Source organism: Poecilia mexicana, unplaced genomic scaffold (genome assembly GCF_051168715.1).
Source record: "Poecilia mexicana isolate PSO_F unplaced genomic scaffold, ASM5116871v1 scaffold_13, whole genome shotgun sequence".
Classification (NCBI taxonomy): domain Eukaryota; kingdom Metazoa; phylum Chordata; class Actinopteri; order Cyprinodontiformes; family Poeciliidae; genus Poecilia; species Poecilia mexicana.
Window position 1 is genome coordinate 1674263 of NW_028263382.1, and position 13897 is coordinate 1688159.

General features: G+C 40.7%; 1 protein-coding gene and 1 long non-coding RNA gene across 3 annotated transcripts in view; one reads left to right on the forward strand and one right to left on the reverse strand.

Annotated features, from left to right (window-relative positions):
* The window catches only part of bcas3 (BCAS3 microtubule associated cell migration factor), a 357170-nt gene that overhangs the window by 280523 nt on the left and 62750 nt on the right, over window positions 1-13897 (reverse strand). For both annotated transcript variants that reach the window (XM_088011438.1, XM_088011439.1), the window contains exon 15: window positions 8672-9005. In XM_088011438.1, coding sequence (XP_087867564.1) covers window positions 8672-9005 — 334 coding nt within the window. The remainder of the gene's footprint in view (window positions 1-8671; window positions 9006-13897) is intronic.
* LOC148155655 (uncharacterized) overlaps window positions 1-13897 on the forward strand; it is a 233950-nt gene that overhangs the window by 36901 nt on the left and 183152 nt on the right. The gene's annotated exons all lie outside the window — the stretch shown is intronic.

Genomic DNA, 13897 nt, shown 5'->3' on the forward strand with positions numbered 1-13897 from the left:
CAAGCTAAAGGGTCGCTTTTACTAATGGCCCTATTTGGGAAAACCTTCAGAACGTTTTGTATTTTTATCAACATTTCTCATGTCAAAATAGTTGAAAAATACGCAGATAGAAATTCCCAAGAAATAACTTTTTTTTCCCAATTTTATCTCAAAACTAGAAAGCAGGATCTTGAAGTTTCTTGTATAAGATGTGGTATATGAAAAAAAAAAAAAAAAAGACAGCAGGGCTGAGGGAGCAGCAGCACAGAAGCAAGAACATTTCAAATCTAGGAACATTTTACCAACAAACAACTTCTAGGTGTGAAGACATCAGGCAGGCAAAGGAAAAAACAGAGCAGGAACACACAAGCAGCCCCCTGAAATCAGATCCACAAGTTTACAGCATGTCAGTATTTACAAGGCTTCATCAGACAGTGCTGGGTCGCCAACAAGCTGAGCCCTGGAGGGGGTGGGAGGGACAGCTCCGTTGGATCAGATGACACCCACACTCCAGCCATATGTGTGTGTACAAGAGCACACACGTGTGCAAATATGTGCATCTCTGGTCCTATTTGGGTCGAGGAGTTAGAACCTGCCGCTCCTCACAACGAGGAGCGGCAGGTTCCTGTGAACGAGTGGAGGAGACAGTACAGGAGATGGCTGTGATGTGTGTGTGTATATGTGTGTGTGTGTGTGTGTGCGTGTGTGTGTGTGTGTGTGTGTGTGGGTGTGTGTGTGGGTGTGCATGTGTGTGTGTGTGAGAGTAGGGGCAGTGAGGGTTGGGGGGTGGAGACAGACAAATTAAAAATAAAAATACACACAAGTCAGACAGAGGCTCACTGTACAGAACATTTCTGTAGTTTTGTTTACATTTCCTTAGAAAACAAAAGCCAAAGTACACCAATATAATTCAGTTCTCTCTTAGACTTAAATTAAAAGCATACCCTTCCACCTAAAACAATTGTTTTAAGAAATATATATTTATGAATATATAACATCTGTTATTAAAAACAGTTAGTTATACAGTAAAATATGTCACTTTTTCACTTTAATCATCATTAGGAAGACGTTCTTCAGTAAACCTGATTAAAACCAGATCAGAGAGCAGCAACATGAGCAGAATCTGACCTCACAGTCAGAGAGCCAGCCGCTAAATCCCACTCTGAAAGCCCCCCCCCCGCCTTTAATAAGCCAGTGGTCCGATGGCAAACAGACAATAAGAAAGGTGGAGGGGAGATAAACCTGACGGTGCTGCTGCCCTGGCCCTGCTGCAGTCAAACACTCACACCGACTTATCACCTTTAACAAGTCCTGCACAGTCATTTACACTTTCCATGAGGAACAAAGTGAAATCTTATTATGCAGGAAACTCCAGGCAGAAATCTGTTCATCTGATCCATCAGGTTTCTTCATCTTAAAATACACCTGAACTTTATTATATTGTATTATATTATATTATATTATATTATATTATATTATATTATATTACTGGGAATTAAACAAAAAAAGATTTTTGAGGTTTCAAAAATATCAAATTATGAGATCATACATGTAAACTCTGATGCAGATTAGAATTAATTCATAATAAAAATGTATCTTAATTTTTAGCCAGCGAGAATATGGGTGTATCATATTTCAAAAATGTTTTAATGACTACAAGAATTTTTTTAAAGCCTAACCTGTATAATAATGTTCCATCTTTTCGTTCTATAAATGACATTTGGATTACATTCAGAAGGTCTGAAACCGATTTAGTTCACCGTATAAAACAATGACTTGTATAAAGGAGAATAAAAATGGTGACAGTGCAGCAGCACAGAAAGCATCTAAAGCCTATTGATTGTTTGATGAAGGAAGGACACGGCTTTCCACAGAGCAGGCACCGAGCTGGAAGCCACAAGTGCCTTCTGTGTGTAACAGCAAGCCAGCTTTATTTCTTTATCTCTACCTTACAATTTTGCAAATCAAATAATGATGAGTGCAGCGGCGAGCAGCCGGTGATAAGAGGGTTTAGTGGTTGTGGGGATTGAGTTATTAGGGTTCGCATAAAAACGTCAGAGGTCTCTGGCGGAGCACGGCCGCCGGCCAAGATACATATTCCTCGTACTGTGTATTTTTGGTTGCTTTAAAAGCCTTAAAAGTACAGGGGAAGGCTAATTTTCAGGGTAAACAGCTTGTTCGATTGCTGTGTGGTTTTGCGCTGAGCTTTCCGTTTATTGACTCAAGCCGAGCTGGGCTCAGGCTCCTTTGCCGACCACAGCCTGCACAAGCCTGCAGACCTCCGTCGGCAGCACAGAGCACGAGCCGCTGACACTTCTTACCTCTCTGATGGTGCTCTACTGTACACTGAAATGTAGAAAGCCTCACTCTTAAGAGAGCACAGAATGACGATGGGATAAAAATGCTTTTGTATTTCAGCTGTGTCCTCCAATTAACGAGTAAAATCTGTTCATTAGGATATTTAAGATACAATAGGATTAAAATCTAATGCAGGGTTTTATATTTTCTATAAAATGTCTGTATTGTAAGAACATGTTCTAGAGAGAGGGGTGCATGGGTTAAGAAAATATTACAAGGTTTTAAACAAAACATTTAAAAGCATGACAATAAATATCTATGAAAATGGTTCTGATTGCCAATCACTATATAGTTTCAGTTCTAAGTGGGGGTTGGGATGGAAAACTAACACAGAACAATACAGAATAATGAAGCGTTAAATACTACTATAGTTACCCAAACAGAGTTCTTGTTTTAAGAATAAAAAACAATTGTGAGCTCTGAGTTGAAGGAAGCAGCCACCTGTGAAATGTTCAGGCGCTGCAGAAATGAGCCCACTCATCCTCTGTTGTCACATTTGCATTCAGGCTAATCCCTTCCAGCAACAAGTCCAGTTCCACCAGTCCTGCACTGTGTGACGAGCAGCCGGGCTGCTCCACACGCCTGCAACCCTGACCATACAGCGCCACACAGAGGCTTACTGCGGTACTAAGACTGAGCTCTGCCACAAAGAAGAAATCACTGAACTTAAGCCAAATATGATCAACTGTGTTAGAATGACAGTTGAGTATTTGAGTGTAGTATTTGTAGTTCAGTCCAAGCTCATTGTGTTGATCACCCTGTTCATTTGTAGAATCTTGAGAAAATAGAAAGACAAAACTATCTCAGAATTATGAAAGATATTTAATTACTCCTAATCAGGTTAACATTTCAGGCTCAGAGATGGTGCTGGAAGTAAAACAGACAACTTTCCTCTGAGTCTGGTGACTGAGCAAAGGCAGACCTGCTCACCTGAACCGCAATCTACTCTGATTGAAACATGAACAGTGTAACTTGCTCTGGTAAAGTCATCTACCACCTCTGTGTGTTTCAGGAGAAATTCTGAACGTTTTAAGTTGGATTTTTGCAACACACAGTCCCAGAGCAGGGTCAACAGGAGGCCGTGCACATACGTGTCACACACCAGCAGTTATGAGGTAACGTTTCCTTGACTTCTGCTTCTGCAAAGCGTTGGTGTTTTTCACCATAGGACGATGACTGACGAAGGCTGGATGGGGGTGGGGGCAACAGGGAGAGACAGGGCGAGATAAAACACAAGTCCACAGCTAAATAAGCAAGCCGTCCGCCTCTAATAGCAGAAAGGAAGTGTCCCTTTATCAACAAATGAATTAACAGTTTCCCGTCACACCTTGTTTTCAGCCTCCCCCTCTCTGGTTCTCCGTCTGAACCAGCGCCAGGCCCCAGATGGCCCAGTGATCGGACCACCACCACTTCAGCTTGCTGAGGAAACAAATCTGTTGCACTGACTTACAACCCAGTATTGACGTCTTGCACTCCTGATGCTGCATGCGCAGACAAAGCCAGCAACCAGGGATGAAAAATAAAGATGGTTAGAAAATCCTTTGACCAGAATGGAAATATTTTTCCTTACAGTAAGGAGATAAACTCAATTAAAACTTATTGATAAGTTGCTTTGGGAGTAGGAAGCTTATCAACAGGATTATCACTATATGAAAAAATTGAATAAAAGATACTTTAATTTGAAATATTTCATTTAAAAAAATATATGTTGTTTCTCCTACAAATAAATTGATTTAAATTAATACATTTATACTCTATATTTATATACGATTTGCTACACAGACTTACAAAACATTAGTGCAGTATTTTTTCTTGGAACAGTCTAACACAAGTAAAGGAAGCTGATGCCGTTAATCAGTCAGACTGTCTGCTCTGGTGGAAATGCTGCTTCTATTTTGTCTATATGAGCTTTGAAAACAGCTTTACCTTAATAAGAGTGACAGGTTTAGCTTCCAGACCATAATGAAAATATTTCAAAACAGCTGAACTGTGAGGAAACCCTAAATTATTTCTCTGATCTAAACTCCTGGCAGGTTTAAGTTTACAAAACCCATTTCATTTGACCAAGTTGTTTCTTGTGACAGGAAGTACTGTTTGCATTCTGAATATATGGAGGAGGAGTTAAAGATTAGGGTGTTAGCGAGGAGACCTTATAGCCTTAGGGCTCATCAGCAATGATTAATTCTTAAATACCAGCCAAAGCATGCAAAATGCTTAAGAAGGATGTAAATTATTATAGCTCCTTTTTCATTAAATTTTATGTTTAGTATGTTTATTAAAATGTTCTTTTAATAAACATACACCTTTTAAATAGCTTACTACTTGTTTCTTCAACGGAAATTGGACAGGAAGTAGGGAGGAGATAGAAGAGTAAGACATCCACCAAATGGCCCCAGGCCGGGAATCGAACCCCGGGCGACCACATGGAGGACTACAGCCTCTACACCTGAGCCACTCAGCAACCCTGTTCACCAGCTTTTGAGAGGAACCTGTCTGCTCTCTGTCAGGAACCAATTTCTGGGGAGAACAAAGACAGTTTTCAGTTGAAATATGAATCACTTTGATCTAAACTGTATTTAGGACTTACTGTATTATACAACGCGGTAGCTAAATATGAAGTTCATCTGAATATGAAAGCAACAACAGCGGCTCCTGCTGTAACCTCAATAACCTCTGTCCTGCGCCACAGACCTGCACTCACTAATCTAGGCTCATATATGCTGGCTCCCAAACAAACCGAGCTTTACAACGTGGGACGCTCGCATGATGGGTCATCACCTCAAAAAACAATACATCCATCACACAAAAGGAAGGCTTTGGGGGAAAAAAACCACGGGGCCGAGAAACTGGATCCAGGGACACAAATAGCCCTTCCAGAATTTAACAGTGACAAGAAGACAGCCAATTGCAGCCTCTATTTTTAGGTTTGCCGCTTGCTCGGACTGGCAGCTTTGAGGAGGATGTGTACTTTTCTACAGTTCCTTCCCAAAAATCAACGCCGGCCTTGTTGGCGACAATCACAGCGCAGCTGTTGTGGCTAGGTGGCCAGGCCCCGGCCTGCCTCACCCCGCCGCTCTCTGCCAGGCTGGAGGAAAACCACCTCAGCTGCCCAGAATTTCACACCCGGCTCAGAAAAACAGAAGGAAGGCAGACACAACAGCAAAAGTGACTCTTTGTTTACGTCTGGTGAAAACTGGACAAATTATGGTGTTTTTATTAATACCACTGGCATTTCTGATGGAGGAGACAGCAGGCATGTCATGAAACAGTGGCAATAAATTAACTTCAGATTACAGGAAACACACAACTGATGAAACTCTCTGACTCCAATCTCACTTGTGAGCTGAGAGTGATTACTGAATTCTGCAGATTTGAGCCTTGATCAAATCTTAGAGTTTTCGTTAAAGTATTTCAGGCTAAAAAACATTCCTGAGTCTCTGGTATAATACTGATAAAAGAATCACATGACAACTGCAGCTTAAAAACTGCTGTGCAAAAAGATAATTGATCTTCAAAAATTCACAACATCTACAAACAAGAAACTGAAATGTAAACAATAAAATATTCCAGCTATGAAAACATTGACTTTACTGTGAAAGATGTTTCTGATCCACTCCTTTTGAACACCTCACCGTATAAATGATGCTGTAGACAGTTTATCTTCTTCAAACGTGTGCGCACACACACACTCAGTTTAGTGTCACTGTGAAGACTAATTGTTGACAGGTGGCCTTAATGCCTTCCTTTGAAACAAAAGTGTGATTTACGAGCAGGCTCCCCAAGACCCTGGCTTTCAGCGCTGCTACTACAAACTTATCTTTCCTTCCCTGTGCCTGTACCCCAACCCCCACCTATGTACCCCATCTCTTGCTTTCCCTCAGTTACACCTCATTATTTTGCTTGTTCACTTTCACCTGGTTCCCCCCTCCACTTTGATGTTCCCGTGCCACTCAGTCTCTCATCGCAGCCAAACCAAGTCTCCAGTGAGGTCCTTTAATGTTTGATGGTCTATTCCTCAGTTTGGAGGAATGTGAGTAGTTTGGTATGGAGGTTAAAGAGAGGTCTTAGTCATCACAAGAAAGACAAGAAGGAAAAGAGGAAGCTAGGACACAGTCTGCCAGGTGAAGTGTAGGGATGTGAATGTTTGATATATAAAGCTGTGAGGTCTGTGATACGCATATGAAAAAACATCAACCTGCATCCGTTGTTCCAGACTTTGGTCCCAGTCAGAACAGAGAAAACAGACTGTAGGAGCAGCTTAATGCTAGGAGGTAAAAGTGAGAAGCTCTTCAAACAAAATATATTACAATGGTTTAAAATGAACTAAAGCATAATATATATATATAGACTGAAGACAATCATTCCACTTTTGTGTAGTCAAATTCAAACTGGCAGGAAACCATGAAGTAAACCACATTTAAAATTCCAGCTTGTAGATCAGTAATTATACTCTTCACAAATCTTGCAAGATAACCCTGAATGTTGTAATAAAATGCAAAAAAACAAAACAAAAACAAACAGAATGTTTCATGTTTAAATATATTCATGGCTAAAGTGAGACTAGACCATGGAGAAGAGAAACCTGTGAATCTCCCTCACACTCCTGAATGGTCTTCACAGTCCTCTGAGCCTGGAGACTGTAGTTATCCCAGTTGCGTTGTGTAACCTATCGTAACATAATCTTCCCATCTACTTAGCTTTCCATTAATGTGCTCAGATACATCACTCCATCAGCATCCAAGTTTTTAGTAATGACCAATTGTGGCTTCAGTTCCCTGTTGATTATCTGAGAAATCAAACTTTAGGTATTGATTGGCTGTAAGGAATAATCATTAAAATAACAGATATACATTGATTCAAAATTTGTTCCTCTGTGAATAATGACCCTACACAAAAGTTTCGTTTTTTGTATTGATTTACTGAAATAAACATATATATATATTATGATATTGAAATGTACTGTGATAGAACTGCATGGTTTTGCACTGTAGCATGTTGCTCTAAATACCTTAAGATATTTAATAAAATATGTATGTTGACAAAATACAAAAGAAATAAAAATGTGTTGCAGGTAAATAAGTTTTACTTTTTCAAATAATTGAATAATTCATTAAACATTAAAATTGTTTTGTGGAGTTGAATTGTAAGACAATCATATTTCTAAGGAATGGATGACATCAATATCTCTAAGGTTAATGTTAGTCTGGGGGAACTTCCCCTGCCAGCCCCACTGTCCCCAGAGCCACCAGTTTCACCTACAACTGAAACAGTTGAAGAGGTTAAAAGATGATTTCCACTGTAAGCTAAAACCAGCTTCATAAAATCAGGTTACAAAATAAGATATAAAATACATCCTGTTATGTAAACTTATTCACTTGTCAGTTAGCAGTCATTCAGTTCTTTGAAGTGTTTACCAAGTTCCCAGCATGACCCCGGCCACAGCAAAGCTATCAAAGCTCAGGGTTATTCCTGGAAGCCAATCACTGATGAGAACTGTGATATTTTACACTGAGTAACACCTCTGGGTCAAGCAGTGCAGTTGGCACAAGGTATGTGTGTATCAGTGTGTATCTGCTGTGACTTGGTACACAGAGACAGTGTGAGCAGCCTGCAATGGTGTTTGACAAACAAGGGAGACAAGGTCCCAAAAGGCAGGGCGGAGTCCCAGGAAAAGAGCTACTGTCATGATCAGTAACTGGAAACACACACGCCCCCACACGCACGCACGCACGCACGCACGCTTATATTTCTACCCAGGACTTTGTATTGACTTTCATGCATTTTAGTAACTGCATTTATTCCCAACTTAGACATCTTCCCCAAACCTAATCTTTGCTAGTCTATTCCTAACCAAAACCTCATTCACAGCATACCTCCAAATCTAACCCCTGACCCTATACAATGGGGTCCATCGTATTAGGGCTGGGTTTTGGTCTTCAGAAAGTTAGTAAATATGACAGAAGTGGTCCTAAATAGGGCAGTTAAACCCTGTTTAGCTACATAGAGTAGCCTGTATGTACACAAACACATACATGCACACACACACAGAGAAATATGTTTCATGGTAGCATAGAAAGATAATTTTCCTTACCTAGAAAGTAGTTCTAAGTGAAATATTTCAGTATCAAGTTTTAGGGAAACGTTGCCCTTCATGTGAAAGGGCCGATTCATTCAGGCTTTTCCTGAGTCCAACTCAGTATGTATCTGAATATGTATCTGAGCATTCACACAAAGGAGATGCAGCAGGATTACAGAATGTTGAAGTCCCAATGGTTTGGTGCTGTAAACAGAAGAAGGGTTGCCCACACATTCACCACCCCGCCCCGCTCCTTACCATGCAGTGGAGACCCTGAGGGGCTGCTGGACATGCCAGGTATGGGACTGCAGCGGCCGCCCATGCCGCCTCCTCCTCCCAGAATGCAGCTGCTTCCACCCATGCCTCCAGCTCCTCCTCCGCCAACAGCAGCCGCCCTGTTCAGCTCTTGCTCGATCTCCTCCAGGCCGGCGCTTTTTTGGAAGCGCGACATCCGGTTCACCACCCGCGGGGACATGTGGGTGCGGGCACAGGGTGCGCTACCATAAGAGTTGATTGGAAACACGTGGCTGGTGCCTCGAAGGGTGCTGATGGCTACCCAGCGACTGTCCTGACTAAAGCACATGTCTTGGACCTGAGCAGACAGACAGACCCAGTGCACGAACAGGACAGAAAGAAAGGGCAGAGAGAAGAAACAACAGACTGAAGTCAATAGACAATGACTGGAAAACATAAAACTTTGTAGCTTCAAAAAAAAAAAAAAACTACGCTATTTTAACATAAAGAATGCAGTACATTTATTTGCAAAAATTTCTCCTGAAAGACTCACTTCCTGTTACAATCAGAACATTTAGTCTGAAATGTTCATTAGCTACATTTATTCCATTATATTCAGAAACATCTATAAACCAAATGTTTTTTACATATTTGTCAAAACTGTCACTATGTATATTTTGAGACAGATGATCAGTGACAAAAATACAGCTGTTCTGCCTTCTCCCTGAGGACCTGATGTCATCTGCATAAATACATAATTACTGATCAGATACAACCAATCAAAGCCTGGAGGAGGGTCTTGGTGCTGTCAATCACGCTCCTGTACGCAGTGCTCAATGTGTTAATGGTGGAGCAACAACTTATTGTTCCAGGAAAACTGCATATGGGCTGTCAACTGACCACAGCCTGAGCATTCACAACAAGCTCCAGTGTGGGGAAGGAGCTGTAGCGTAGCAGAGAGGAAGGCGGTGAGCATTGCATACACATGGTCAACTCTAAAATAATTTAGTTTTAGTTTTAAAATAATAAGAAAATCCTGTGTGAGAAGTAATTATATTCCCACACAGTGTGACATCACCTCTGTTCCTAATATAAATGATTGATGATGCTAAAGCAGGAAGGACAGAATTCGGTTTGTTGCATCACCAATTCTCAAAATCATTTCTATTGGTTCAATTAGTACAAACAGATACACTAGAATAAAGTAAGACATTTTCAGAGCATAATGAAGACCCATAACAAAGAGAACAGTTTAAGAGAAGAACTTAAAACAGACTTTTCTTCATTGCTGATGTAAAACAGTGGTGAGCTCTAATCAGTTTATGCTGAAGTCCTGTTTAAAGCAGTGAGTTTACATCAGGGCTTAACCTCTCAGACTGAAGATAATCAGGAAATTTGGCTCGGTTCCAACATTGTGTGAGAGCAAAAAGACTAACAACAGGATGTGTTTGGGCACGTGCTAACCGAATTGTTGAGTAACAGACATTGATGTGTTTTTAAAGCACAATGTAATTTTTAAGAGAGGAAATGGTGAACAAATGGGCATCTGATTTTTCACAAGTTATTATGAACAAACAATGCTAGTAAACTACCATGCGCTTTATGTAGTGAGCATGCATGTGTTTAAAAGCCTCTCTGTGCCATTTTTTTCACCACAGAAATATGCAGAGCAGAGGTAAACAGCCAGAAACTCCAGCAAACATTAATGTGACCGGGCTAAAATGTTTACTGCGCAGACAAACACATCTGCCAGAGGTGCATGACAGCATGGAACAGGGTGAGAGGATTAGGCAATGACGATTTTCTAAAGGTGACAATCTGATTTGAGGCTGTTTGGTGGTGAAATAAATGACTAAGACTAAAACAAAAGCTGTAATGGCGCCCTTTGTTAGGGCTCCTCCTTAAACACTCAAGAGCAGACACTTGACAAGATAGGATCTCATGGAGCATGTTAAACATGCAGGAAACCAGACAGATAGGCTACAAGAAACAATACAAGCCAAGGGAAGAGTAAATGAGAAAAGACCAAGAGCTAAAGACTTAGGTGACAGACTGATTAGTAGTTTTCACTCAATCTACGTTTATCAATCAGCATACAACAAGGATAAAATGAATTTCATGAGAAAGTTTTTATGAGGAATGTCCAACTACTGAGAGTGAGTTAGAGAGACAGCTCTGTACCTGGTGGCCTTTTAATCTTCTGCCAGGTCCTACAGGGTAATTGGCCCCAGCAATGACAGTTAATGGGGCATCCTTTGCATACCAGACAGATACTTTACTTCACAGAGACGACTGAAAGAGGAGGCCTCACCTATGCTGTCCCCATTAGAGATGACTCAGACATAATAAAGAGCTACTTTGTGTGTGTCATAATTGACCACAACAGACCTGCCTAAGCTTCAGCTATAAATAGGTGACTAAATTTCTATCGTCAAATGCATTTTGATCAGGTAGAGTGTCTGAAAGGTGGCTGTGATTCCATATCGAAAGCATAGAAGTCAAAGAGTTGGTGAAGGTTATCTTTGATAGATGGAATGCAACTGTTTCTAAGTCATATGATGCAGAGGTGTTGATTTGTACATTCCTGAGATGCTGGAAAGGTCACGCTCCAGTCCTTTACACAACACACTCGACATCCGTGACAGACATAAGGATGTCAATATGACATGACTAATGCTGTTGCCTATCCTCTTAAAAATCAGTGACACTTGTTAGCAAGACTATAAGTCCCTGTTCACCTGAAAGAAACCTTTTCAGGAGTGATGGGAATGTGGCAAAGATGAACACAGAAATATGACCAATGAGTCAAAAATAAACAAATTACTAACAAAGACAAATATGGTCACCAAACTACAGGAAGTTCAACTCAAGGTTCAAGACTTTGAATCCTACAAAACTCAGAAAGCTATCTTTACCTAATTGTTTTAAATGTAATATGTACCACTTTGACAAGTGAAAAATAAAAACTGGAAGAACTGGGTTTAATTTAGTATTCTACTCAGTTATTCATCCCAGTACTTTAAATGTGCACTCACTAACAAAATACTACCAAGCCAGAAGTAGGAATGCTCTGATTTAGTCCACATGCAGACCATTAATTGGGTGATGTATAATGATTGGATTTGCAAAAATCTGGGACATATGAAATGTGTGTCAGGGACATAAATAGAAATAAAATAAGTGAAGGACACTGAATGAGGTCCACAGACACAAAAAGTGGTGCAACTATTTCTCATGTCATAAGATCTCACACAATGCTAAAGTACTACAAAATTTCTTGTCCAAGCAAAGTTTGTCTTTCAAAGTGTCAACATGTACCTTTATCTGATGAAATAAAAGTAAGGCACCATCACCCAGTTGTAGACAGATGCTTAAGTTGCACTCTTATTTTAGAGAAAGTAAGAAAGAAAGCAGGCCGACAACACTCCATTACTAAAGCATTGAAGAAGTCTAATCCCCTCACAAATGAAAAATGTGGCAACATTATTGGTCTTCATTAAAAAGAATCAGTGTCACAAAGACAACAAAGTTAATAATGATTTATTATAAACTTCTATGAATGCTATGCCTTAATCAGTACTACTAGTAATAAATGGAGCTTTATATTTAGTACTACTAGTATCACTCAAGGTTTGTGCATGCTGACAGCTGTTCATCTCAAACTAACTGGCATGTTGGGTACTTGGTCTAAATCTGGGACAAGCAGTAACATAAAGACACCCAGCACATCATGTCATTGCATCACATGTTTTGAAGAATAATGAATGCAGTACATGGTTAGCAGATGGAAAATATGGGTTAAAAATCTAACTGTTTAGGAAGCAGATTTCACTTTTATCGGTCACCATGCCCATGTTTTTATATAAATGCTAGAGAACCGTTGCCATTTCTCAATGCAGAATAGTGAGCTGTAAAGATACATCTTCAAAAAGGTGGACAAGCATTCCTGGTAGTACTGTACTTCCAAGTTTAGTCATGCTACTAAAATCCCAACTGATGTTGCAGGACTGTGATATCTAGAGTAAAGGAGCTGATCTGTAACCTCCAGGATGAGGGCTCTCTGGTTGGCCCCCCATGCCCGTCCACACTCCTCTCTGCCCCGGCCTCTTTACAGCTGTTATCAGCAGCAGGTCTGTTTACCTGGCCTCGGGTCACTGGCAGCCGGTCGCATGTTTGGTTGCTGGAGACAGATAAGGCGTCTCTCCACCCACCTAACTGAAGACTTTATCACTCTCCACTGTGCTTCATAGTGCGGCTGTGTGTTTGTGTGCGTGTAAGTGAGCGTGCGGTGATAACCCCTGGCCCCAGCACTGGGCTGCAGCTTGGCATTCAATGTTTACAGCGGGTCGGATCAAAGCGGTCTCACTGTGCAGCCGGTCAGCGGACCGAACTGCAGGCAGCCTGTGAGAGGTGGTGTGTGATTGTGTGTTTTCCCAGTCAATAATCCTGAACCGAACAAGGCCTGAAGCAGTTTTGTTGAGTAAGTGTCTTTACCTTATTTTGCAAAGTCTTTGCACGCCATGAGTGAAAACGCTGGATGGAAAAATGCTTTCTTTAAATAAGATAATTGATTTCTACTTTAAAGATGTATTGATTTTCAAAACTGATAAGAAATCTAGAGTGCTTAGGTGTGGTGTTGTAAATGGAGTAAGCATTTACATGTGGAGAAAGAATTATTATTAGTTGAGAGTTGAGAGTGCAAGACTGAATTACACTAAGGTTGTGGTGCCTAATACAAACGGTTTCCACCAATAGTCCTTGTGTTCATTTTACTTTCCACACTCTGGTAAGAGGTTGTCTTCGGGCAAATCCCAGTCAGCCACATCCTTCCTACCTCACATGTAATCAAATGTTCCCCGATCTCTCACACATAACTCCTTCAGGCCAGACCTGTTGTTGCATAGCAGGGAAAGGCTCCGACAAGCACCACGTCTATAAGACCTCCAAAAGACCAAGTGACATTTCTAATATATAACCAGTCATGTAACTGCTTAGGCAAAATGCAGGAAGGAGTATTACAAAGAAAGTGTATAGGTATGAACTTGGTGGATGACATGTGTACAACAGGTGTGAAAAAGGTTAAGAATCTAATTCAATCCCCCAACCAGCATGTAAAAAGAGCCAAAGGGCGCCAGGTTTTTCTGACCTTTTTAACAGAAATTCTGTATGGTTCTGATGCTCAATACTGTGGTTGCTAATATTCATCTTATTGAATGCAACTAAAGGAAATAGATTGTATTACACAACTTT